Source organism: Lagopus leucura, unplaced genomic scaffold, assembly GCF_019238085.1.
Source record: "Lagopus leucura isolate 7727_CA_CO unplaced genomic scaffold, USGS_WTPT01 Super-Scaffold_100021, whole genome shotgun sequence".
Taxonomy (NCBI): Eukaryota; Metazoa; Chordata; class Aves; order Galliformes; family Phasianidae; genus Lagopus; species Lagopus leucura.
The window spans coordinates 3,326,758-3,352,751 of record NW_024962274.1 but is presented as its reverse complement, the minus strand read 5'-3'; the positions used below and the strand labels follow the sequence as shown (position 1 = coordinate 3,352,751).

The 25,994-nt window shown below is 36.5% G+C and overlaps 1 protein-coding gene across 10 annotated transcripts in view; it reads right to left on the bottom strand.

The window, feature by feature from the left end:
• The window catches only part of DLG1 (discs large MAGUK scaffold protein 1), a 131,039-nt gene that overhangs the window by 33,092 nt on the left and 71,953 nt on the right, over nt 1-25,994 (bottom strand). For 3 of the 10 annotated variants that reach the window (XM_042878197.1, XM_042878200.1, XM_042878202.1), the window contains exons 5-14: nt 19,495-19,593; nt 15,467-15,520; nt 11,648-11,698; nt 11,302-11,426; nt 9,998-10,167; nt 9,220-9,359; nt 8,623-8,767; nt 4,890-5,016; nt 2,746-2,902; nt 1,466-1,568 (exon numbers count right to left, since the gene is read on the bottom strand). In XM_042878197.1, the coding sequence (XP_042734131.1) occupies nt 1,466-1,568; nt 2,746-2,902; nt 4,890-5,016; nt 8,623-8,767; nt 9,220-9,359; nt 9,998-10,167; nt 11,302-11,426; nt 11,648-11,698; nt 15,467-15,520; nt 19,495-19,593 (1,171 nt within the window). The remainder of the gene's footprint in view (nt 1-1,465; nt 1,569-2,745; nt 2,903-4,889; nt 5,017-8,622; nt 8,768-9,219; nt 9,360-9,997; nt 10,168-11,301; nt 11,427-11,647; nt 11,699-15,466; nt 15,521-19,494; nt 19,594-25,994) is intronic. The other 7 variants (XM_042878199.1, XM_042878201.1, XM_042878203.1 and 4 more) reach the window with 3 other exon arrangements.

Below are 25,994 nucleotides of genomic sequence, written 5' to 3'. Positions count from 1 at the left end.
AAAAAAAAAAAAAAAAAAAAAAAAAAAAAAAAAAAGTGGCCTGATTCTCAAAAGAACAACCCACAAGTAAATAAAAGCACAAGTTTTAACTCTTAATAAGTAGAAAGATCATTACGTTTGGGGCTACTGGGTGTAACAATTTGGCTCACCTACAAGAACACTGTAGAATTAACAGAGGATAGGCCAAATGCACATCAACAGAAACACTTGATAATTCAGACACAAAACCTAAGCAAACATGCCAGAACCAATGCTGACCTTTCTATTATTCCCATGCCTGGAACAGAACAGTCTACAGACTCAACATGTGAACAGGATGCACACACTCAAAAGACAACACAGGCATTGACCATATGGGCTGGCTGCAGGGATTTGACTGTGAAGCAGACACAAACAAATAAGTTGGCCTTATTAATGACAAGAGTTCCTGGATCCGTGAATGTGTGATGCAATGTTGACACAGGTGGAGAGGAGGGAAATATGAAAGCTAACATTTCAAAGGCTCAGAGAGAACAAGATAAGAAGGGTAAAAGAAATATGACAGGAAAGCAGAAAAAGAGAATGAAAAAGAGTGTGCGGCAGTGAGCTACCTAACAATTTCAGATGAATATGGCAGTTCTTAATGTCCACACAAACACACTTACTTCTTGCTAGGACTGCTAATGGAAAAGTTTCAAGCAGACAATTCAGTGCAAACAAGATTTAGTTGTGTGCCTTCCAAGTTAGTAAAACCACAGCACAAGCTGTTGACAACAGTTCATAACACGCCATGAAGAATGTCTTGTCATATGCATAATAGTACATGACCTTACAGACTCTAGGTATGTATAACATTTTATATGACTGAATTGTTGAAGTTCTCAAATAGATAAAGGCATTTGAAACTTGCTGTACAAGCGCATGAGGACAATATTGCATTGTGATGAGACAAAATTATTTTGCTTCTGCGGAGTCCAGAAGGATGGTTAATCAGCACCCACTACAGTCTAATCCAGATCAGAAGAAATTGCTAGATAAGTGGAAATACCAGATTAGCATGAGACAGAGGAATGAAAATCTGATGGTTTCTTTAGGTCAACACAACAGAGTAGGAATTAGTCCTTTATCCTCCTACTGATAAAGAAAATAGAACACCATATTAAAAGGTAACGAGAGTAGTAGGATGTAAGTAATGCCATGGTATTTCTACTCAGTTGTGGATTTACTGGCTTAACTTTCACATCCTGACAGTGTTATCATTTAGAAAAGAAATCAAAATTCTGGACACAAACTGAGCAAGTAACATACCAAGCTTTGGCACTAACACTTACTTGCAATTACCTAACAGTAAGTATCAACATCTATTACATACTTGTTTCTGTTATGCTCAAAAGGGGTTAGGTGGGGATGGGATTTGAAGACTTTCAAATTATCTGATTTTCAAATTACAGAAGTGAAACTCAAATGTGTATGGAAACTATCTTACCTTCTGGGCGGTACTGAGCCACAATAGTTACTGCTTGGCCTGCATTCTTCAAAGCTGTTGCTGCTTGTTCATGGGTGGCTGCCTTCAAGTCGACTCCATTTACCTACAAATTATACAAAAAATCCTTTTTATCAAAATAAATGTTTGTGTTTATTATTATCATCACAAATACAGACTCATGAGCAAAAAAGAATTAATTTGATACAAACAAGTTTCCGTGTCTTGTGAGATTTCCCTGTTTCCTTATTATGAGCTAGTTAATGTAAGCGAAAATTAGTGATCTTTACTGGAATCAAAAGGCAGTGAATCCTCTCTTGCATACAATCATCTGTTAAGAAACAAATAATCACAGTATATCACTTCATGTATTTATTGTTGCTAAATCAATTTTCTTGTTTAAGATCTTTTTCATTCTTTTTAAGGACGTGCACTGAATGCTGCCTTCTGTGATGGCTCACATCACTTTTCCACAACAGGACTTCAAGGGAGATCCTTAGTAAAAGCACGCCCACAGACCACTGTGCTTAAAATTCAGTAGCAGACCTCATCCTCCATGCTTTCAATGCAGCCATTTTAAAAGGTGTCAGAAAAAAAAAAAAAAAGAAAAGAAGCAGAAATGTGCCACATTATAGACCAACAGTGTTCTTCATTGCTACAAGTTAAAATGAAGACGTACTTTACTAAAAGAATTTTAATGACAGCAGAGCCAATTTTTTTTTTCTTAGATATCTACCAAAACACAATGTAACTGTTCTGAGAAATTGTTTGTAAATTAAGTCATTTCAGGAAGAAACACAAGATCTTTATGACCTTCAGTACTAACACAGGAAAAGTCCTCAGACAGGTACGAGATGGGTGCAATTAAAACCAATGGGAAGTTCTGTAGTTAATCCAGGGAGTAAAGCATTAGTTTTCAGATATCACTGCTAAACGTCTCCATCTCATTAGAAGGCTTGTTTCTGAAACCTGCATTCTTTCCATTTAGACACACACACACCCCTCAGATATCAGTAAAAATAAAGACTTACAATTTTTCACTCTGCATAACATCTGAGATGGAATAGTGTCATTTTCATTGAGATAGAGATGAGAAACTGAGGCAGACTAACATCCACAGAGATACCTCAGAAATACACTGGCAACTGTTCCATTGCCTCAAATTCAGCTCAGTTAATTAATGATATTATTTACATTTAAGTTGTATTATCTGTCATTAGTATCAAAAGTAGGGAAAACTTTTTTTGTTGCTGGTATTTAAAAAAAGAAGCAAAGATTCCTACAGAAATTATACGATCGCCTTTCCTAAGTTCTCCACTGAGGTCAGCTGGTCCTCCTGCAAGGATGAAAGAGATGAAAATTCCTTCTCCATCTTCTCCTCCAACAATGTTGAAACCAAGACCCGTTGATCCTCGATGCAGGACAACCTTCCTAGGCTCCCTGGATGAAAGGAAGGAACGCCAAAGTTTAGTCACAAGTCATGAATGAAATTGAAATAAATAATAGAAAAGCAAAGCTAAGTCGTATGAGAGAAAAAGCATTGAAAATTCACATTTCAAAAACTGTATGTTTAACCAGTTATATTTTCAAATATTTTCTATTATTATATTTTCTATATATTATATATATATATTATTATTCTACTTTGCTTGTAGATGCAAAAAAAAAACCCTTTCCTGTTGCTAGGTGAGCTGAACTATCCATTTGTATGCACATATTCTGAATTCCTGTTATGCTGCTTATTCAGCACTACATGGCAATATTTAATACTTTCCATATCATTCAAGAGCCTGGAACAATCTAACAGTAATAAAAACTGAAACTTTATCAATTAAATTCTAATGGAAAAGTTAATAACAAAACATATGTCCTTGTTGCTCTATTCCATTCTGACTAGAATTCCATTCTAGTTCGAAAAAAAAAAATAGCAAAAAGAAACTGTAACACTCTCACATATATTTGCAATTTATTTACAGAAATTGTAACTGAAAAAGTTAAATCCAAACCAAGTTGTTTAATTCTTGGCTTCCTGGCTTGGATCAAGAAATGAAAGAAGAAATGCTGATCAAGATAGAAGAGTGAATTCAATAGACACAGCCAGTCAACATCTAGTGCAGAAACCCTCCCTCCAAAAATCTGCTGTTTTATCCAGTAGAATAAAAGCATGGATGATTTCAGAAACAGAAAACTTCTAATGATAAAAATGTGCACTACATTTAAAAATCACTAGAGAGCACTAAAGAACAATTAATGGACATTCTTAAATATTTGGAGAAATAAATTATTAATTTATAGGACAAACCAAGATGCTGCCTTTTTCCAAAACAAAAAATATAATCTAGTCCGATTTTTCAAACTTCTCCATTTCTGCACTAGCTTTTAGATCAATTTAGCATCAAATTCCTAAATTTTACCCTCTATCAGATGTTGGATTCATCTTTTCACAGTATGACACTGTGAAAACCTACGTATATTGCTTCGGATCACAATAACACAACAGATAAGCTGCAGTTAGAGAATATACGTATGTGGCATCTTTTTACATGTTATTCAACATATCTAAGCCTCTTTCTGGGATGAAAGCAGTGGAAAAAGGGAAGGTAATTTAAGAGCACCTAAAGCCCTCCTTGAATAGCCCTTACAGTTCACAGGAAGCCTAAAAATCTCAGTAATTTTGAGAAAAGCTGTACACTTATAACATCAGCAATACCATCAGAAGGACAGAATCATTGCGGCAGACGTGCCCACCTAACCATGAGCTAAAAAATACAAAGACGTATCTGAGGCCGTCTCCGTTTCTAATACACAAAAACTCATTCTGCAACTTAACCACCTCACTTATGCTTTAATCTGGGTAGACCCCATCTCAGAAACAGAGCAACATTACCCATATTAGAAAATAGTGTGGCACAGATTTCAGCATCAACATACTGAAAACGCAGTCTAACATTCCCAACTTGCAGGAGAGAAAAGTAACAAAATTAGATGTGCTGTATTGAACAAAAAGATTAATGCAGTCTCCTACTGAATTGGTGAAGTACTGAACGGTTGCTAATGGGAAGGGTTGAGAGCTCTCTAGCCATTCTGGATTTACTAATCCATCAAAATAAAACAAACCTTTGTCTGAAAAATATATATTGCTGGCTTTAAAATAATTAATAATCTCTGGTCTGTTAATTCTACCATCCTAAAAAGCTCAGTCAACTCACAAAGCGCTTTGGCAGGGCATTCTGATTTTAATACTACTCCAAGAATGATACATCATGCATATTTTTTTTAAAATACGTCCAATTTGATTCTTAAAACAGTACTCAAATTGTAAGCAATAGATGCATTTATGCTCTGAAATATCTTTATGAGCATTTTTCCCACAAACACATATTCTGAGCTTCCGTGGTTAACTAATGTAGCTTTTCTTCTTCGTTACCTGGTAATCTCATCATCTCCAAGCATTCCCTTTGGAATTGGTGAATATCGCCCTGGAGATGCTGGGGGAAGGGACTGTCCTAAGTAGGCAGATGGAGTGATATGGTTGTCCACTGGTTGAGAATAAGCTTCAAAGAGGAAGAAAAATAAAAATAAGCATTAAGACAAGAATGAGAAAGCTGTTGGGACTGAAACAAAATATTATGTGGAGTGACTCCTAAAAACAAAACGTAAGACTTCGTGTTATACTTATTCAAAACTGGCAAGTAGCTTGCTTTTTTCTTCTAGAGATTTGATGTGGAATATCCCAGCATCTCTGAGAAACTCTAGGCTATTCTTACTATCAGATCTAAACAAGAAGAGATGTTATGTTTCTTGAACACTGAAGATAGCCATCTTGAAATGAAAGCATAGGTATTGGTAGAGATGCTCAGCCAACAGCTCACACTAAGAAACAAAGGCAGTATTGTTCTACCTCCTGTTTTCAAAGTAATAGCCATCAATTTACTGAGACAGACATACAAGCTTGTGCAAAAAACTCAACTGTACTGCTTGATCAGCTGCATTGATTAAATGGAGTGTTACAAATATTTAGTCTAACTTCTTGTACAACAGGCCATGAGTCTCGAGCAGTCCTCCGCATGACATGCCTAAGTTTTGCCTGAGCCACAATACCCACACTAGAAAAATTTAGCAGCTTAATCCTTACAGCAGATGGAAAATATACTATAATTTTGAGAAACTTTTCCCAGTAAGACCTGGGTTATATGCAAGCTTCTTCACATAATTTTTGTAGGAGAGGTTTGGTAAATAGCTAGCTTTCAAGCCACTCAATCCATGCTGGGTTGATTCTGCATAGTAAATTCCACATACAGACATTCTATCACCCTGACCAGTGCCCTGGTAAGTGAGGTGCTCAGGTAGGGAATCATATACTACCTTAGTGCCTGCATAGAATCTGATATCAGATTGCTTTGCATTCTTTTCTTTGTCACAGCAGTAGAGTTTTCAATTTTCTAGACTGAGTTTCAGCAAGCATTAAAATGCACTATTAAATGCCTAGGTAATTTATCAGCTAGTGCTTTTACAAGTAATTAAGTGTGTTATTCCAGTATACCTTTTTAAAAGCTAGCATCCTTAGTGCTGTGCTATGGAAGCTAATCTAACCTGGCACAAAAGGCTCTCTATGGAATTCCAGAGGAAATTGAACAGAGCCTGTGCCTTTTCACAAACTATTTTAGCTGGATATCATACCTGAAAAACAATCACAAGCAACATGATAGAAATAAAAGTAAGCCATCACTTTTTGAATCCCAAATTAGGTCAAAAGTTCAATGTAAACACTATTAGTGCAGTAAGTGATAACAAAATTGTGTTTTGAACAAAAAAGAAAACTAAATACATAAAATTAACTTGTTTTGACAGAAAAAGTTACAGACGCTTAAGGAGAAATTCTGTGCCCAGATGCAGATCCACCCCCACTGCATAATACACAATTCTATTCAACAGGAAAATGGAATATCTGCAAACTGCTCACACTCATCACAAGTACGATCTCCAAAATGGAAATAAAATTAAAGCTACGCTGCAATTTACTGTCCTTACATATTCTCCTCTTCCCGTATTTACGCTATTTAAGCAATCACAAAGCATCTATGTTTCCAGTGAGGAAGCTGATTACTCCCTATCTTTCATTACTTTTTTTCTCTGTGCACAGAGGAAATATCGCACCAATGCACACAAGCACATGTGTGCACAGGCACAAGACAAATAATTTAACATTTACTAGAAGTCAAAAGTGCATCATTAATAATGTCTTCAAAGGAGGCTTGTACATGAAATAAATAATTTATGAACTCCAGAAAGGAGTAGACACTTTCCTGTCTCTGTGATATTTTACAACATGCACACTGCAGCTACATTTGGTGGTTCTGAATAGCAAGTTCTAGATCTATTCAGTAATATTCTGAACTCATACTCAATGATACAAATAAGTTACTCAACGTTCCTTCCAGGATCCACTTAACAATCAACATTTATATTCAGATTACTGAGGTAATTTACATTCCCTACTGATATGACTTATTTCAGAAGGCCATTAGTTATGACTATGGAACACACAAATCTGTTTAGCTGCAAATGCTACTAGCCAGATGGATGGCATCAATGATTGTGATCCCAAAATCTATTTCTATGAGTTCATGTTGTGCAGACAGTACAGGTACCATATCAGCAGGTACAGAGCATTGTGTTACCCTATGTCTCTGATAGAGTATTTATTTAAAAACAAAAACAAACAAACAAAAAAAACACTACATAAGCAAAACCAAAGATGGATCTGGGCAGTGAGCAGCACAGTCATATATTTGGGCAGTAGGGATTCATGACTTTATGCTATGATGCAATTAACTTCAATGAACTGAGTCACCAGCTCATCTACCAGTTGGGAGAAATTTATTCTCTGCATAAGAAGAAAGCCTGCAGCATGCCCTTATGCCTTATGCATGCTGCTAGAATTAATACTTCTTTAGAAGTACTTATTGATACAGACAGGAGGAATATAAAAACAGAATTATCACCCCAAGGAGACTACGAATTTCCAGTCAGTGAACCTTACACCAAGTTGGTTTTTCGTTGATGTGGAGGTAGGGGCTCTTTTTTTCTTTCCCACAGAAACAGTGGGAAAGGCTGAATTACCGGATAAACTAGATGCCATAAGGGAAAATGGCTGCTCCTTAACCACTGACAATAGCATAAAACAGAGGATGAATAAATGAAGGTTAAAAATTAGTTTAGTATCAGTTAATGGAACCTTCAAGAACATCATTTTAACACGACAGTCAAGACACAAAACTTAATTATCTCCACAGTGCAATTCAGTAGGCTTACGAATAGTTTAAATCTACTGTAGCTATCACCAACAAGGTGATCTAAGGCTTATAAGGTACTTCTAGCCTTTGTTTACCGTATTTTTGTTATTGTTCATTACGTACTGGTTTAGACTACATCACTGCTTTATTCCAAGTGTTCCCTTTTCCATATGAGGTACTACCTGAATATATTAGTGCTAAGTATTTGATATCTATTATCTGTACCTAACAGTGAAATAAATAAATAAAACCTCTAAAATTAGTAAAAAAACATGCTGCTTTTTCCCCCACAACCAACTTATGGGAAGAAATGAGTATAAGTGGTTCTCAAGAAGAGTCCAAATATTTTTCATTTTATTACTGGATAAATACCAAATTAAATAAATAGATGGCAAATAATATATTTGAAAATTCTTTCTGCTCATGAGTAAGAAAAGGTTTCCTCAGTCCTACTTTAGAATATTTGGTTATAGGGGAAAAAAAAAGTCTAGAGTGAATGAAATAACAATTGAACAAAAGGTCAGTCTGGATTAATAGAAAAAATCTTATTTTCCAATATAGCAGTAAAAAGTATTCACAATATTCAATAAAATTTATATGAGCTATTATAAGCTATTGAAGAGTAAATCCTTCTGATATTTTAAGTGTTTAACAGTACTACTGGAATTTGCATCAGCAAACAGCAGCATCTTTGAGGTGAGTTGCTTTTGCAGTTGCTGCCATAGTTGTTGCTTCAACCATCTTTGATCAAATTTACGTAACACTGAGGGCTTAATTTTAAACAGCTTTAAACTTAAAGCACCAAAATGAAGTATATTATAGCCTTAAGAAGAAAAATATGCCACAAAGAAAAGCTGAACTTACAGTTTGTGATGTCAGGAGGGGCATAACTATCATTCATGAACATGCTGGTAGGTTTTGCAACTTTCAGATAAACAAAGTCAGAAGTGTTTTTTAAGGCAGTCACCGCTTCTTCATGAGTAACTTCTTCTAAGCAAACACTATTCACCTAAATATAAAAAAGAAACAAATTCTCAATTAAAAAACAATGCAGGTTTTCATATGACACTCACTGAAGTCTCTTAAAGCAGTGTAGCACTGGGAGTGTTTATTATGATTCATGTACCAAAGACACAATTGGCCCAACTACGTAAAAGATTCTGTGCAAAGCTGAGCTCTTACTGTAAGTTGTGTTACGCTACCTCAGACATTTGCTGAAACTGCTCTACAACTTCTCTTTTTATTAGACTGTCAACTTACTTGTACAAAAGCAAACTCTTAAATTCTTGTTTTATCACTGGTACACAGATATGCACTTCCTATAATGCAGATTTAAAATCTTCTTTTTAATATTTATTTTTGCACAGTTCTCCACTAACACATAGCTTAATCAAAACTGAGTCATGACCTTACTGAGTCTAAAAGTAAATACTCACAAAAAAACCTGCTGCTTTTACTTACAGCTAAAAGTTTGTCACCAATTTGAAGTTTTCCATCTTTGTGGGCTGCCCCTCCTTCAATTATTTTGGTTACATAGATGCTGTTGTCTCCAGGTATATGCTGATTTCCTACACCGCCAGCAATACTGAAACCAAGACCTGCTTGAAGATAAAGTCATTACTCAAGAAACCTTATAGCATCCCCTAGATTCAAATGACTGTATGAATAGTAATGCTACCTGTATCATAAATGAGTAAATACACATAAAAATACTAGCCTGCAGCTGAAGAAATACTGGATGCCTTTCAAAGTAAATGCTATGATTTTGGAAAAAGCTATAATGTTCACAGAAGTTCTGAAAATCTAATTATCTTCATGCATTGTGAAAGACACACAAAGCAAAGCTATAACATCATAACTGATGCTTCAAAAACTGTTTTCCAACACATCCACATATAGAAACAAAAGAATACACTAAACCTTTTTTTAATCAATCAAAGATCTAAGAAATTTACAATAAATACTTCACTCCCATTTATAATGCACGTGAAGTTTACTAAATACTATCAGCAAAGCAATTGAACAACACACATTTTTAAAAGTTCAATGAAAAATACGTTCTATAAGAACAGCTCCAGAACAAACATGGATGAAAATTTGTGATATGCCTGCCTTAATTTGCATTATTTTGCATCTCCTAGAATTTCACATGCAAGGTTACGTGTTCTTTGAGTACTAAATGCAGAAATCTATCATCAACTCTATCCATCTCCTGAGGAGTTTTATACTTCCAACATACCTTTAGGGCCTTTTACAAGTTTTATTTCCACTACTTTTTCTGTCACTGGTTTTCTTCTTTTGACATACAATCGCACAATTGATCCCGCTTCCTTTAATGCTTCAACTGCTTTGCTGTGTGTCACATCACGAACATCAACCTCATTTACTCGTAGAATACAATCATTAACCCTAGAGACAGCAATATTCATGTTCAGCTGTTGTGTTATAGCAGAGCAGACTCACTAAGAGTCCAACATTCTACTGAAAATACACTAAAACACGTTAACATGTCAGATACATAGATTCTGCTTCAAAATTAAAGTAATTCAAAACAACGCTATAAAATTAAACATGAACGCTTAAAAAATAAAACAAAGGACATATAAAACTGGAAAATACATAAATGGAATATTTTGTCCACAGTTTCAGAGGATATTCTTTAGATGAAACATGAGAGAATTTTGTAGATGACTTTGTACAAACTACCTTTCATTTAGAGCTATAAAAAAAAAAAGAACTTAAGAAAGTCAGACACTAAGCATTACACAATGAGAATTCACTAGTTTTAAACCATGATGTGAACAAGTCAAGCTCCTTTCCTGCTTTCCACAAGCTATTTAAGTGCTGGCTTTTCTTTCCTTTTAATGTGTTGCTGTAGTAACACTGAGCTCTCATTACAGTAAGTAGAATGTCTGACCCACTTGTCCCTAAGTTCTGCCAGATGTATCTTCTGACAGTGCCAAACAGGCTAAAACATAGTCTTGAAATAAGCTTAATAAGACTAAAACACTTTAGTCATCGGGCATTTGCACAAAATAAGGTAGGAGCAAGTTCTGAAGAGAACAAGACACAAAAAAGCTAGGCTTACAACCAGCTTTTCTTATTTTATTTTTCCTCTAGGTGGTTATACAAGTTTACTGAGAAACTGCTCTAGATTTATACATAATTTCAAATAATTCATAAATGCAATTTGTTATTAATATGTAACTTGAAATCAAGTTGCACATATCATTTTCTACTATCTAATGATGAATCAACATTTCCCTACTAGTAGTTAAGTAGCAGTATCACCCCTTATGTAAATAAGAAAATGAGGGGTACTGTAGAAGTACTCTATCAATTTAAACAAAAAATATGGTATGTATTGATGGTATGCAGTATCTCTGAAAAAATAAGACACAGAATGAAACCAAGCATACAAGAGCTAAGCTCAACTTGTTTGAAATGCAATGTAATATGATAATTGAAGCAAAGAGAAAATGTTCTATCAACTGTTTGACAAATAATAAACATTTAGCAACCCGATACAGAAAGTCATCGTACCGTAATCTTCCATCCTGTGCAGCTGCACCTCCGGCTATAATTTTTGTAATGAAAATACCTGAATCATCCCCAATATGTGGGTTGTCTGTGCCACCTGCAATGCTAAAGCCAAGTCCTGAATTTCCCTAAAGGTAGAAGGGGAAAAATTACATATTTCTTTTTTTTTTTTTTTTTTTTTTTTGAGAAAAAATATTATATCTGCTTCAATATAAAACTAAATTTATATAATTTACCAGATAAAAATATTTTAATATCACAAATTGAGAGTTCTTTTAATATGTTGATTTTTCATATTTATGTGTTATAAACGTGACAACAAAGTACAGGAAGACATTTAGTATATTACCCTTTCAAGAGTAATTTCTTCATACTCATAATCTGCATCTGTGCCATTGACCTATAAAGAAACAAAACCAAGACTTAGAGAATTTTATACATTCTACAATACAATTTGCTATGCTGGCAGCTCATTCCAAACCAAATCTCAGCTGGTTGGCACTGATCAGTGAGCTCAGGAGTGTGATTTTTCACACCGCTCTGTTCATGCATCATCGAGACACTTCCTGTATTAGTTTAAATGTAAAGTTCCATGAGCAGACTGTTTTCCATGGAACCTGCAAAGCAGAAACCTATTTCTGACTTGCCGAATAAAATGCTCTTGCTGTTCCTCAGGCCATATAGCAAGTTAGAAGTGAGAAAAAAAAGGGGATTGTAGTGTGAAGGAAAAATTGTATGAGAAAAGAAAGCAGTATTTTCAAACTATTGTTCCTCACAAACCAGAGAAAAATCAAATACTGATGCTTTACTGTATTTCTCACTGGAAATGAATAAAGCCCTTCTAAAGCAACATTCAACAATCATTTATGCCAATATTTATCATGTTACATATATATACTATAGTCCAACAAATCACAACAGGACTGAAAACAGAAGAGTTTAAAATAATATTTTAAACTCTTGATGAGAAAAACTCCTAGGAGTAAGCCATAGTAAGCCATGAAGAAAAGAGAAGCCCTGTTACCTACAATTTAGAAAGGATATCCCCATTCTTTGCTGCCTACAGAAGTAGGACACGAAGAACAAGTGACTAGTATCTCAATTTCAAAAAACCCACAATTAAGTGCCAAAATTCTTAACCATTTTTAATGGCTTAGCACTTTAGAAAGCAATACTAAGCAAGATAAGAAATAGCATTTCTATAATTGTTTTACAAAGAATCTTCTCCATTCTTACTCTGCTTCTCCCACTTCACCCTGAACAAAATTAAGATCACATCTACAGCGTTTCTCATGTTTGTAAAACATATTTAATTTAATTTATTCCATATTTATTTCAGCAGCCAGAGCTGAAGACTCCATCATTTCACAGGCTGCCTAGTATCAGGCTCATTTACGCCTCACTACAGTTTTTCTTAACCTCTAATTACATCTCCCTTTACTGCAATACAACCCATATCCATTGCAGCCCTAACAGATCATTATCTTCCTCTTTGCACAGTACCTCAAAAATGATATGTCCTAATAGTTTGTTCAATGGAAAAGATACTCTGTTTTTAACACATGATATTTCTCCATTAAAAAGGAAAAGGTCTTGACCTTCGGAATACATGAAACCAGATCCATTACTACAACAACACCAAAGAAGCCACTGTGATCAAGATGTTTTTATGTTAGCTTAGTCCTTGAACTATTATCTACAAAAATGCCATGTGCTAACTGAATCAGTTGTCTAGTATTACAGCACCTGGGAAACGGTTCACGATGACTGATCAGCACCTGACTTCTTTTTATTTTTTTTAAATAAACAAGGATGATTAATCTTTTCCCTGTTCATCAACAAAAAGCAAGCCTAATGGATCTAAGCAAAACTCCAACTCAAATTTGAAATATATGCCAGATAATGGGAGTAAAGAAGAATCTCCATCATTTTTTATCTTTTACTTTAGCTCCCCAGTCAATATGCTTGTCAAATCGATTTTATCTAGTGAATTAAGCATTAGCACAGGAAGAGCTAGGGTATGTGAAGTAATAAAAATCACAGTCCTATTCTACTTTTTGGAAGTTCTGAAACGATCTTGTATTGCTGAGGCAAGCAATATTTGCAGGGTCTTTCTCGATATGAAAGAAAACATCACCGTATACTATGCAAATGCCGTAATTATGCCACATTGGAAGACTAGCAATTTTCTTTGAGGACTGATTGGTACTCCAGCAGACAGTGATAGGACAAGGGGAAACGATTTTAACCTAAAGGAGGGAAGATTTCAATTAGAATCACAGAATCATAGAATCACAAGGTTGGAAACGACCAATAAGATCATCCAGTCCAACCGTCTCCTCATCACCATTGCCACCACCAGCACTAAACCACATCACACAGCACGTCATCCAGACGCCTCCTGAACACTGCCAGGGACGGCGACTCCACCACCTCTCTGGGCAGCCATTCCAGTGCCTGACCACTCTCTGAGAGAAAAAGTTCTTCCTTATGTCTAATCTAAACCTCCTCTGGTACAACTTGCAGCCATTACCCCGTGTCCTGCTCGTTGCCTCTGAGAAGAGGACAGGGGGATGTCCTTCACTGAGAGGACTGTGAGGTTCTGACGAAAGGCTGCCTGGAGAGGTTCTGGCTGCTCCATCCCTGGAGGTGCTCAAGGCCAGCCTGGGTGGGTGTGCTGTGCAGCCTGAGCTGGTGCTTGATCTAGAGGTTGGCAGCCTGCACACACCATGGGGTTGGAACTTGGTGATTCTTCAGGTCTGTTCCAACCCAAGGCATTCTATGATTCTCAGCAGCTCTATAATTCAGAAAACAAGAGCTGTGCTCTTGAATATTTGTTCATTGATGACTTTCTAGATTCAAGTGGGTTTTGTTCCTACTAGTAGTAAATGTTCCACAGTTTCACAGATGCACAATGCAGTTACCCACAGATAAGATTTTATGTTACGTACCATGTAACTATGTGGGAACCAGGTTCTTTACCTCCTATACTTACACAGTTGGTTAGACTATAATTAGGTATGGGTTTGCAAACTGGTAGTTTAGATAACAAATGGACACTCAAAATTATAAGCTCTGTTAGTCCTATTTTCTGTTGCTATTACTTACTGCTCCGCCCAGGTCTTCTGAAATGTGAGAGCATTTTTATTAATCACTTATCTTCCCAATGTAGTCTGTGTGTGTAGACACCCCACTTTCAGTATTCTTTCCTAAACCATCTGTGCCACATCACTAAAAGAGCCACACACTGCAGACTGCTGCTATCATCTTTTATTCAGGCAAGCAATTCATACTAAGCACTCATTTATGAGCCAATTGTGTCACCGTACTAATCTTTTGTCTTCTGCTTCAACTAACACATGCTTGAATGCTTCTGACAAGAGCAAGGTTCTTTATTTTGTTTGGTTTTGGTTGTTGTTTGTTTTGGTGTTTTCTTTTTCTAATTTTTTTTTTTTACTTAGCAAGCATAAATCTGTGCTTTACTTGCTAACACCTAGAAAGAAAACAAAATATAAGCTAGTGCAGATATTAACACTGTTTAAAAAAAAACAAGGAAGCAGGGCATAAGGAGCTGTAGGAGAAATGTACAGAAGGAAAAATTGACACTCATGTCAAACATGCGTGCATTCCAACGCTTCTGAAGTCTATACCTGCCAGTGTTGAGTGTTGCTCTTACTACAGACCACATACTGCAGAACACAGATTTGAGCCTCCACCTAATTATTACTTACTGTTTTGCACAGATCCAACAATTTCTATGAATACGTAGAGAACTATAAGCTTAAGTATAGCCACTGCATTGAGTAGTGTTTTATGAAAAGTGCAATGGAAATGGCACCTTAAATATTAAAGCGTCTTCCTGTGCAGCTGAAGAAATATACTGTTCTGAGATTTCAGGGGCTCAGCATCCAACAAATTGCATTCTGCACTGTGTTGCACTGTCACACAGCAGTACCCATACAGAACCTTCCCCTTACAGTCTACACATTTTGTTTCTGGGTGTTTTTGTTGTTACTGTTGTTTTTTTTGTAAAACAGCTTTTTAAGGATTTCAGCTAAGTTAACAAATCCACGTACTGTAAGGTAAAATAAGCATCACTGATCAATAACAAAAGATCTAAGCTACTCGCATTATACGAAATTGTAATTGAAAGGAAATGTATGCTTACATATGTTGGAGTGTCCAAAGAATCTGTATTCACCAGAACTGGAGGTGGGTTTGCCTTTAAAAGAAAAATTTAAAAATTATATATATTATACAACATAGGAGAAAATATGAACAGTAATTGCACAATATTTGTTTTGCTGGGTTTCTCAGAGGACTGTTAAAAGGTAACCTCAGCTTAAGAGTCTCTAAAATGGACTCTTCTGAAACACTTGCTTCTAGCCTGAGGAAAGTGCTTGCTTGCCAAAGAAACACTCTGAGCTTATTTATGTTGTTTTTCAAGAGGATAAAAAAAAATAAATAAATAAACATGCCATAATTTGACACAATATCAGTTACTTGTGATGCAATATTCGAAATTGCTTTATAAGCCAGCATCCTGAATACAAATGCTGGCATTGATCACATCTTTCTTCTACCAGGAAGTTTTTGTATTATTTTTGGTTTGTTTGTTTCAAAGCAGAATTATAAGCTGCAACAAGCAAACTTATAAAAGGAAACTTTTATGGAAGATCACCAAAACAGACATGAAAGCAATTCCATATCAGCAGACATTCACTCATGGCAGCATGTACTTCCATTGGACATTTGTTATCAATTCACGGGCTGTAAGAAAGTTGAAGATTACTGCCATAGAAATGGGAAATTACATCGCATTCTTGCTGGCCGGGAAAGGGTAGAATAAAGAAACATTTTTATTCACTTCTGTAATTGAGAACGTTCCAATGAAAACGCATTTTCAGCTGAAAGAAAATCCAAACAGTTTGGAAGAATTTACCCAAAACAGTCTGAAATAGATTCTTTACTTTTGCATAGACTATCTCCCTTACAATCAGTTGCAGGTTTGTTTTTTTTTTTTAATTTTTATTTCTAATATATTAGATACAGTGAGTAGGATATAAACACTTTTTAGACCTCATCCTAACAGCAAGCACAAAAAGAGAAATGACAAGAGTCTGCATTCCTTCTGATATAACTAGAGGTCCTTCCCACTGACAGAGGAGCTTCCAATATCTACAGGCAGTGGTACTGGAAATGCTGGCATTGAGCCCGATGTAAGAACAACAAAAAAATACTCAAAGGTGTGGAAATATATTCCACAAATAATGTTCAAGTATTAGGTCCAATACAGGATGCACAACCTCAGTGATAAAACACAAAGTTCATCTTAACTCCATTAAAGCTGAATAAAGATCTTTTTATATGTATAAATATTTCTCATCTTTAAAATTAAGATATTCTTCATCTTTTTCCATCTTTCCGTGCATACATACATGTATGTACATATCTAAGCATGTGACTCAGTTTAACTATCTGTAATAAAAGCTAGTATTAAACACACTCAAATACTTACAAAAACATGGCAGTTACAAAAGCCTCATTACCATTACAACAACATATCTCTGAGAAATACAGTTCCACTCCCAACATCCACAAAGGAGTGACTCAGACTGAGGTGAAAATGAACTATCATTACCAGGCAGGAGTTATCGGTCTGCTATTAGGCTGATGTGTCAGAAGCTTGGCCTATAGCGTTTACTAAGTACTAAAATCAAAAGGAATCTATACCAGTTAATAGAGCTTATTTTAAAAAAGGAAACAAAATGGTGACACTTATGAATCTGTCCAGTTGCCACTGAACACCCTTCCCACATAGCAGTTCTTTCAGTATAAACACAGACCGACCTTATTCAGTACCTAAATCAAGTATTAGAAACCACTGTCATGATACAAAGCTCATCAAAGCAATCTGTTGTATTAAAGAACCTGACTATTCCGTGTATTCAGAGACTAATTAGGAATCTAATCTCCAATGGACCTACAAGACCAGCATACATAATGTTTATTTTGTAGTAGAGCAGCATCAATCAGTTTTCAATCTATAATTAAAAAAAACAAAATCAGGTCTATTTTTGAAGGTTTAACAACATTTTTTAGATTGCACTCAATTTCAGAATTTATTTTAATTTTACAGTTCTGCAATAGGAAAGTAATCCAACAGAAGTGCCAGTGAAAGGTTTCAGAGAGTAACCAATCAACAGATACAAAATATCCTCCATTAAGGGACTGGTCTTAGCACTCCTTTGGCACTTATCCACATTCTCTGTCAGAGGGAACCATTTTCCATGATTTCCAAGCAGGAAGGAAAAAAGGTTTGTGCCAGCCATTTCCAAAGGCAGGGGTGGACACTGCAAAGACACAGAGCAGCATCTAACTCAAAATAGCAAATGCTTTTGGAAGGAAGACCTGGTATTTCGGTCTGTTATGCAAGACTTCTCCAAATTACCCAACAGTTCCGACCTACTGTGCCAGTGCTTGTTCAAATATTTAAAAGCCATTTGACAAGTTTGTTTACAAGCAGACTTGGGCTTGCCTAAGGGGTGAAGTGACTAACAAAGTAAAGAAATGTATCTGTTTCACAAAAATGCATCTGCCAAATCCAAAGTTGATAACTTCCTATGATATTTCCTAAATGCTTAGAGTTATGTATGATGCAGGATTCTACAGCCAACTCCTGCGGGCACCCGCACACACCCAGCAGACAGAGGCATTGATCACTCGATTCTCACTGTCCTATCTGTAAGCCAGCACCAGTCAGCAGATATGAAGACTGTCAATGGCAGTTAAGTAGTGCCAAAGAAAACTATATATATATTTATATTCTCCACGTATACATATACACATAAGTATATATGGTAGTGCTTATTATTACGATGATTTTAAACTCAATTTAGCTGACAGTACCCTGAAAATAAATGTTACTGGAGACTCAACTATCTTTACTCATCAAATCTGACAGCAGAGTCCCACCGGGTGCCCTGGTCAGTCTGTCTTGTATGTGATGTGGACAGAATGCCTCCAAAAGAAGGAAACAGATTTGACAGTAATCACATTTCTGGTCTGCCTGGTAAGAAAAGTACTGGTGACAGATTCATGTAAACACCTATCCACTAGGAACTGGACTTTAAGAACAGACTAAAACCTTCTGATAAGTTACTGGATTGAGTAAAATTTATAGAGATTGCCACTTGTTGCAAGTTCTCCACGCAGCTTGAAAGTGGAATTTTAAGGAAAAATTACTAATGTGCAGACTACAGAAATATCCCAGTATTATTCTTGACAGTTAACTCTCTTTTAAAGTTAACGTGTATCTGTCACCAACCATTCCAAGAGGTGCACATTCTCTTCAAAGGTGTGCACCTGTCACTGGTTATTTTTCTACTAAAATTTACAATAAAAGTCCAAATAAAAATAGAATGGTTTTCATTTCCAAAAACGTACTGCTGCTTATCTCAAATTATTTCCACAGAGATAATTTATCTCTTATCTCCACAGCTAGCCATGCTGCAGTGACACATTCAAAATTATATGCAAGAATTTACTGTTAACTCATGTTTACAAATTGCTCTTACACTCTGGCAACTTTGGTGGTGATATGCATTCTGTGGTTTGTTTTTGTGTTGGCATTGGGTGACCTAAAGGATGACACCCAAGAAGTGAAGCTCAGTCTGTGAAGTAAACCATTACGAACAGAGTTTAAAAATGCAACAAAAAAACACCTTTTATATCTTAGTGTGCCCCAATCATATTGATACCAACAATAGAAATGGAACAGAAGAGAATAGGAGAAAAAAATCAATCAATGAAAGACATTTATTGAGTATATGAGATGAATTGATAATTTAACTAATGCATCAGTCAGGGTGACTGACTGACTCTAGAATAATTCTACCTGAACACGAAATACCCACTTCTTTACTTTCTTCCCATTCTTTTGGGGTGTGATTTTTGGTTATTTCACAAAATGATCAATATTCCTCTACATGTAATACATAATTTTTAAATGGACTAAAATCTGCTATAAAACAAAAACCAGGATGAAACAGTAATGCATTACTAATTTAACTATTTCACAGTTCATCTAAAACCTGAGCCAGAGTAGCAAAACATCAATTTAAACAAAGGAATGAAATAAATCACATAAATAAGAGCAAAACAAATTTATCAAAAACAACAAAAAAGAATAAAAACCTGTGGTATGGTGGATGGGATGACAGTGGTCTCAGCAGGGACTGGTGGGACAGGGATCACAGGGACAATGGGAGAAGAGGAAGGAACAGCTTCTGTGGGCTAAAAATCACCAATAACATATCAAAAACAAGGAAAGCTCGCAAAACATTTTCAAACAAGCAAAACTTGAGTTTAATACATTTAAGAAGAAACTGAACAAACAGAATGATTTGAAAACTATAACTATAGCTGAAAGAAGACAAAAAGCAACGTGCTCATGTCAAAGCGCCCAGGGAAGTGAGGCACATCCATGTCACTTGTTTCTACCAAGCTACTCACCAGGCAGTGCAGGGTACTAAGGTTTTAGTGGTACAAAAGAAAATTTGCTCACAGTGGACAGAATGAAGGTTTTTGTGGGCTGGTTACACAACATAAGCCTCTCAGAATTATACAGCAATGAACAAAAAAAGGGATGCAATGACTGAAGTTGATAGCACAGAACAAAGTTAAATTTTGTTTTGGATAAATGGGAAAAATCAAAGGTACTTTGGACTTTCCAAACTAAGCTCAAGTTTAAGAAAATCTTTCCCTCAAGCACGTTGAAGATCCTAACAGTGATTCTTCTAATCATTTCGAAGACCTTTATACAGGTTTAGCATACAAATATACAGCACAACATCTTTGGCTGAGTACGATTTTGGGTTGGGACATTCTAATTCAAACAGGAAAGCTACTAACACATAAGCTACGAGGGAACAAGACTCCAAATAGCATTCTGGGCAAAATGTTGATTCAAATCATTCTGGAGGTGCTAACATTCTGGTTGTCAACAAGCTGTCAACAACATAAACTGATGGCAACCACCATCAGAATCCCAAGCTGAACAACAGATCAAAGTTCTCTGCAACTCAGCTGTTCCAAGACATTCTCGTGAAAATATGCTGAAGTATAACGACAAAATGAAATTACTGCATGCTGAAAGTAAATGAATCCCCCAAACACATAAGTACAAAGCATTTTAAAAGTTCAGGTTTTTTTAGAACACAAGGCAACATACATCAATAGCATAACTAAAATAAAGAGTAATAGCAAAGGTTAAAGAAACCAAACACCACCTAAGGGAAGTAACCCTTACAAAAAACAACCGTGGCATTTCGATGTTTGTTTTTTCTTTCCAGCTCAATCTAAAATTAACAGTTGGTGAAAAATTTGCAGCTATTGAAAGATGATAGAATAAGGTATCTTTGATGTCTTGTGAGATTATTACTAATGTCATTTAACTGTGCTTACGAGGACTGCAGTAAAATCTTTTGTGTGCTTAAGTAAGGGAGGAGAAGAGTACCAGAATCTAATTTGGTCTAGAAAAACACATCTCCCAAAAGATGTGGGGCATGCTCAGTGCAACAAACCTCCAGTTATCAGGAGATCAATGGTGCAACCTTTAGAGGACAGATCAAATTAAATGGCTTCAGTAGTTACTTAGCCCACATACACAAAAATAAACCTCCTCTTCAAGTCTGTCTTGCTCCTGTGTGAGCAGAGTAAAACTCCATTAACCAAACAGTCAGATATTAAAATACAACACTAGGGGCAAAAAGTTAACCGTGAGCAGGTTAGAAATGCCCTTCTTTACAGTTACAGCTCCTGGAACAAGAGAAGGTGGGAAAAAAAAGCCCATGTTATTCTCGGACCACAAAACCACTTGTTCTTTGGCTCAGCAAAGTAACTGACTGGTGCAGTAGAAGTTTTCTTTGTACACCAATCCACACACATACCATCGTACTCATGGCAGCTCTACTTCTGTGTTTCATTCTTTCTCAGTCCCTAGTGCCCTGTCTCTCTGGGTTTCTAATTCCCAGTCACTTCAAGAACTCTCCCAAACAGTTCCAATTCTAATTGTTGTTATTAATCTTACAAAACTGCTGTTGTTCATAACCCTTTGTGATTTAAGGCTCCAGTCTTGTGAGCTGTTAGCACAGTCACCGTTTTCTCCTCGATGCTGTTGATTTGGCATCCACTTTGCCTTAGCAGCCTGCCTGCTCGACCCAGCTGCCTGACAACATGCTCCTCCACCAGTGTGTGATGAGCAAACCCAGGCTAAGATAAGACTGTCTTCACTTAAATGTGAGCAGTTTTATGGAGTACAGGAACTGATGCAGGCCCTGTGGCTACTAGAAGGCAGACAGGAAAGGGTAGAAGAGAGGAAGCCCAGCCTTGAAACACACTTATGCTAAATTACTTCAGTTTTACTGCTTGACTTACAATTCACAAAAGTGGAAAATTATCTGAACCATTTAAGTAAAGCTTTTAATTATTCAATTACAGGACTCACAAAGAGTTTCTTTAGTGCCATTTTGTACTTCAGATAGGCTAATTTAACTACATATTTTAGAACCCCCTCTTTGCACACAATTCCACTACCCTGGCTTTTGATACAGACCACAATGCTACATGAAATTTAACTTTGGAGACTATAATACTATGGAGGATGCCAGACACTCTCAGAAAAGCAAGAAGCTAGTAACAAAAAACACCCACCAAATCACCCAGAAGGGAACACTTTCTGGAATGCATAACAGGTAAAGTATCGGCAGTAGAGACAAGAAAGTTGTTGCAACTTTTTACAAGACAATAGCATGCCATATCCAAGATGCTGCACCATCACTGTGATCAGAGCACAAACTAGAACAGGAACAACAGAACCCTACAAGGGCAATTAGCAGACATCTGCAGACAAAGAAGCAGCATCTGGCATGTTTCAGTTAGCAAAGTGGGATGCAACACTGACAGCTGCTTACATGCTGAAACAATACATCCAGTCTGCACACATGGGGTAGGTCGTAAGACATTCGTGTTCCACAGTAGTAGTGGCACTCAGCCTCAGGTCTGCATGTCCCCAGACACACCTCTGTCTACTCCTCCTTCCCAGAGCAGGGCTAGTGCTCAGCATACAGCCTCCTCCAGGGTGGGCATGCAGACACTCTGCACTTCCCTTCCTTTCCTTTCCCAGCACCAACACTTTTCAGTGCACCTGAAGGTGAAGCAGCAGAACAGAACTTCTGCAGATATGAGCCCCACAAGCTGTATGTGTGAAGGGGAAAGAGAGATGCTGCTAGGAATGGAAGAGACAGCGTAACCCAAGAAAGAGGGGAACCCCTCAGTATCTGTTTTTTCTACATTAGTATATATTTTTCTATGTCCCCTTGGAGAAAGACCAAGAAAGACCAAATCACTTAAAGTGAACTGGGAGTGGGAAAGTGCAGGGCCAACAGAAGAACTAGCTTTGCTCCTTAACACTGCATCCAAAAACCATCACCTGATCACTTTGGATTATTGATTAGTAACAGACAATGCAAGAAATTATGTGGTTTCTAACCTAGAAAGTCTTAATAAGAGAAGAATACTAATTTTACTTCGCTATGCCACATAATCAGCCTGAAAATGATTATGTGTTAACCACACTCGTATCCACGAGAGCAGCTGAACAGGCTCCAACAGCCCAAGGCACCACTCTCAGTGCTCTCCTTCCTAGGAATTTCAGAGAAAACACATTTAATAATGTTCCTCCAATGTTTAGGAATTTGCTAAATAAATACATTACATTATTCTCAAAGACAAAAGCTTATCCTCAAAATAACTCAAAACTAATACATCTCTGACTACAACACTGAATAATTCTGCTTTAAATGGACAGAAACCTACTTATGCTATAGAAACAGTAATGTGCTAATTAAAAATGTGTAAAACAAACAGTAGCACATTTATGACAGACTACATTATATATATTATATATATGAGTACACAACTTGAACACTAATACACTAAGTGAATCTGACAGCGGAAATAAATGCATGAAAATCTGTATTAAAAAGTTATTTTATTACAACAGTCACAAGAAATTTTGTTGGGTACCAGTGTAACGTGATAGACATTCTAATTGTATAAATTAAAAATTAACCAACTTTACAAGTTGCACTTTATAAGTTTAAGAAAAAATAATTTAATAATGCATTTCAAGCTAATTAAAATTATGGCAGTAAACATCTTCAGATCTAATAGCAAGGTCCAGTCCTTGTGAAAAGAAATAACACTCCCATTTTCTCATCAACCAACATACACAGTAAGACTTTCTATGAGGAAATGCCAACTAACCCGAAATGAATCAAAGCACCAAACACACCTGGAAGCAGATCAGCAGATCAAATTCCACGATGCTGCTCTTCTTCAAGTACCAGAAGATAACATTTTGGAGAATAAAACTAAAGCAAATCATACCTTCCTCCCTTTCATTAAGTTTCTATCTGAAAAGAACACTGCACAGAGTGCAATAATCCTAATGGGAAAATAGTGACTAGAAATACCCCTTTGCCAAGATGGACTTCATTAATTACTACTCTGATCGCTAATCATAACACGTGGGGAAAAAAAGGCAACAGCAGGATTAAACTACGGAAAGAAGTATGACATATTATCCAGTCTGCATCATACACATCTCATCTCATCTTACAAGAGCACATCTTTCAAAACTGTGCATCTCTAGGAGCCTAAAGCAATACGTACCTTTTCTAAGTAACAGTTAGAGCACGAGCCATCAGACACCCAACCACTAGCAGCTTTAACTTTTGCTGTGCTTTTTGTAGGACTCTTTTTTACACTATCCCGCAGGTTAGTAAATTTTCCTCTGTGTTTGGAAGCAGCTGGAAGTGTGGACGAACTAAAAGACGTATGAAAGCCCAGTGCCTGCTGCTGATGCTGGAAAGGCTGCTTTAGCTGCACGTGGCGATTCTGATGTATTTCCATTCTGGGGTTCCTGGTTAAATCAGCTAGCTTGAGCGTTCCCATTTCACAGCCATCTGTAGCACCACAGTGTCTGTAGTTGCGACAGTAAGTAGTCATGAAACTAGCAACACAACTGTCCTTTCTGGGAGAAAATGCAGGGATACCAAACCAAAATGTTGCCTCCTGAAGAAGTTAAAAATATTGTTTCCTGGATTATGTCGTAGGAACAAAACCCAACAGTGAACGCTGTTTTAGCTAGGACTGCATGTAATGTACTCTCTCACGCTATTTAAAGAGCACCATTGAACCACCACACAACAGTCAATTTGCTAGGCATAAATAATCAATGCAATGCACAAATTATTGAATAGATGGCAAAACTCATCTGACTATTAAAAGGCAGCTATGAAAGGTTATAGTCATTTTTTCTCCTACATGAAATCCCACTATTCCTAAACTTTGTTGTATTTTTACAATATCTCTGATATTTGCTGCTAGAAAATATTTTAAAATGTTTATTCCTCCTTGGCAAACTTTACGGGGGCTGAATTACTTTGTGTTCATCTGTTAAAGGCTCTCATTGCCATGAATACCTCAGCATTGTGAAATCACGATTTTAAGATACTCACTGTTTAAAATAATAGTTTAAAAATCATAGCAATTATTTTTTTTAAAGTTCTTCATTAATTTCATTGTTGATTCAGCTTTTAGTCTCACAGATGCTTTATCTAATGCATTTTAACCCTTGTTTTCAAAACAAAACCCTCACCTCTAGAAAAAAAAGCAAAGCGTGTACAGAGGATTTAGCTTGATACAATCATACTGATGTATATTTAACTTTACCAGCCCATTGTAAATCAATCCTTCTAAAAAGAGATAAGGCTTAAAAGTTAAGTTCCCAAAGACTACATGAAAATTGGCATCCAAATAGGGCCACTTCCATGCTGAGGCTCACTGCAGGAAGAGGTGGGCTCCCACCCGCACAGCTCCAGGGCAGCACAGCCCAAACTATCAGCCTTATGCCCTATGGGTCTGATGCAGGAATATGCTGTGCATCTGAATATCTATCTGGCACTGGGCATGGTAAGAATGAACAACGTTAGCTCACAGAAAACAAAGCTTTATTAGGTCAGCTGTGCTATGATGAAGCAGAGAGATTTTATCCGTTCAAAGCATTAAAACAGTATTTTCCTTTCCATCATACACTCTACAGTAAACCTGGCTACAGCAATATGAGTCAGCATAATTATTACACAGAAAATTAAAAAAAAAACACCTAGAAATACAGATTTTTGTACAAACATCTACAGTTATTTATAGCATGGATATTAAGAGAGAAATAAGAACTGACAGATGCTCCTCTAATCACCAAGAGCTGCCACGTCTCATCTTCTACCCAGAATGGATGTAATCAAGAGCTGCATATCAGATCATTAATGTGATACTTAAAAATATAGAGACAGAAAGGTTTCTTGCCAGTGACAGAAAGTTGGGAACATGTTGGTCATACAAAGCCTCACAGATGTGGATTTATGCACTGCAAGTAATGTCTTCTACCTCTGCCTCTGCAACAGAGGAGGGAGAAGGATGAGAGCATCCTGCTAACACTAACAAGCAGATGCACACTGATCGTAGAGAGACCTCAGATTTCATTACTGAAGGGCAAAGGCAGAGGGAAAGATAAGCACATTGGGAATGTGCACAGAGGCCAACAGTTCAAAATGAGCACATCACAACTAATT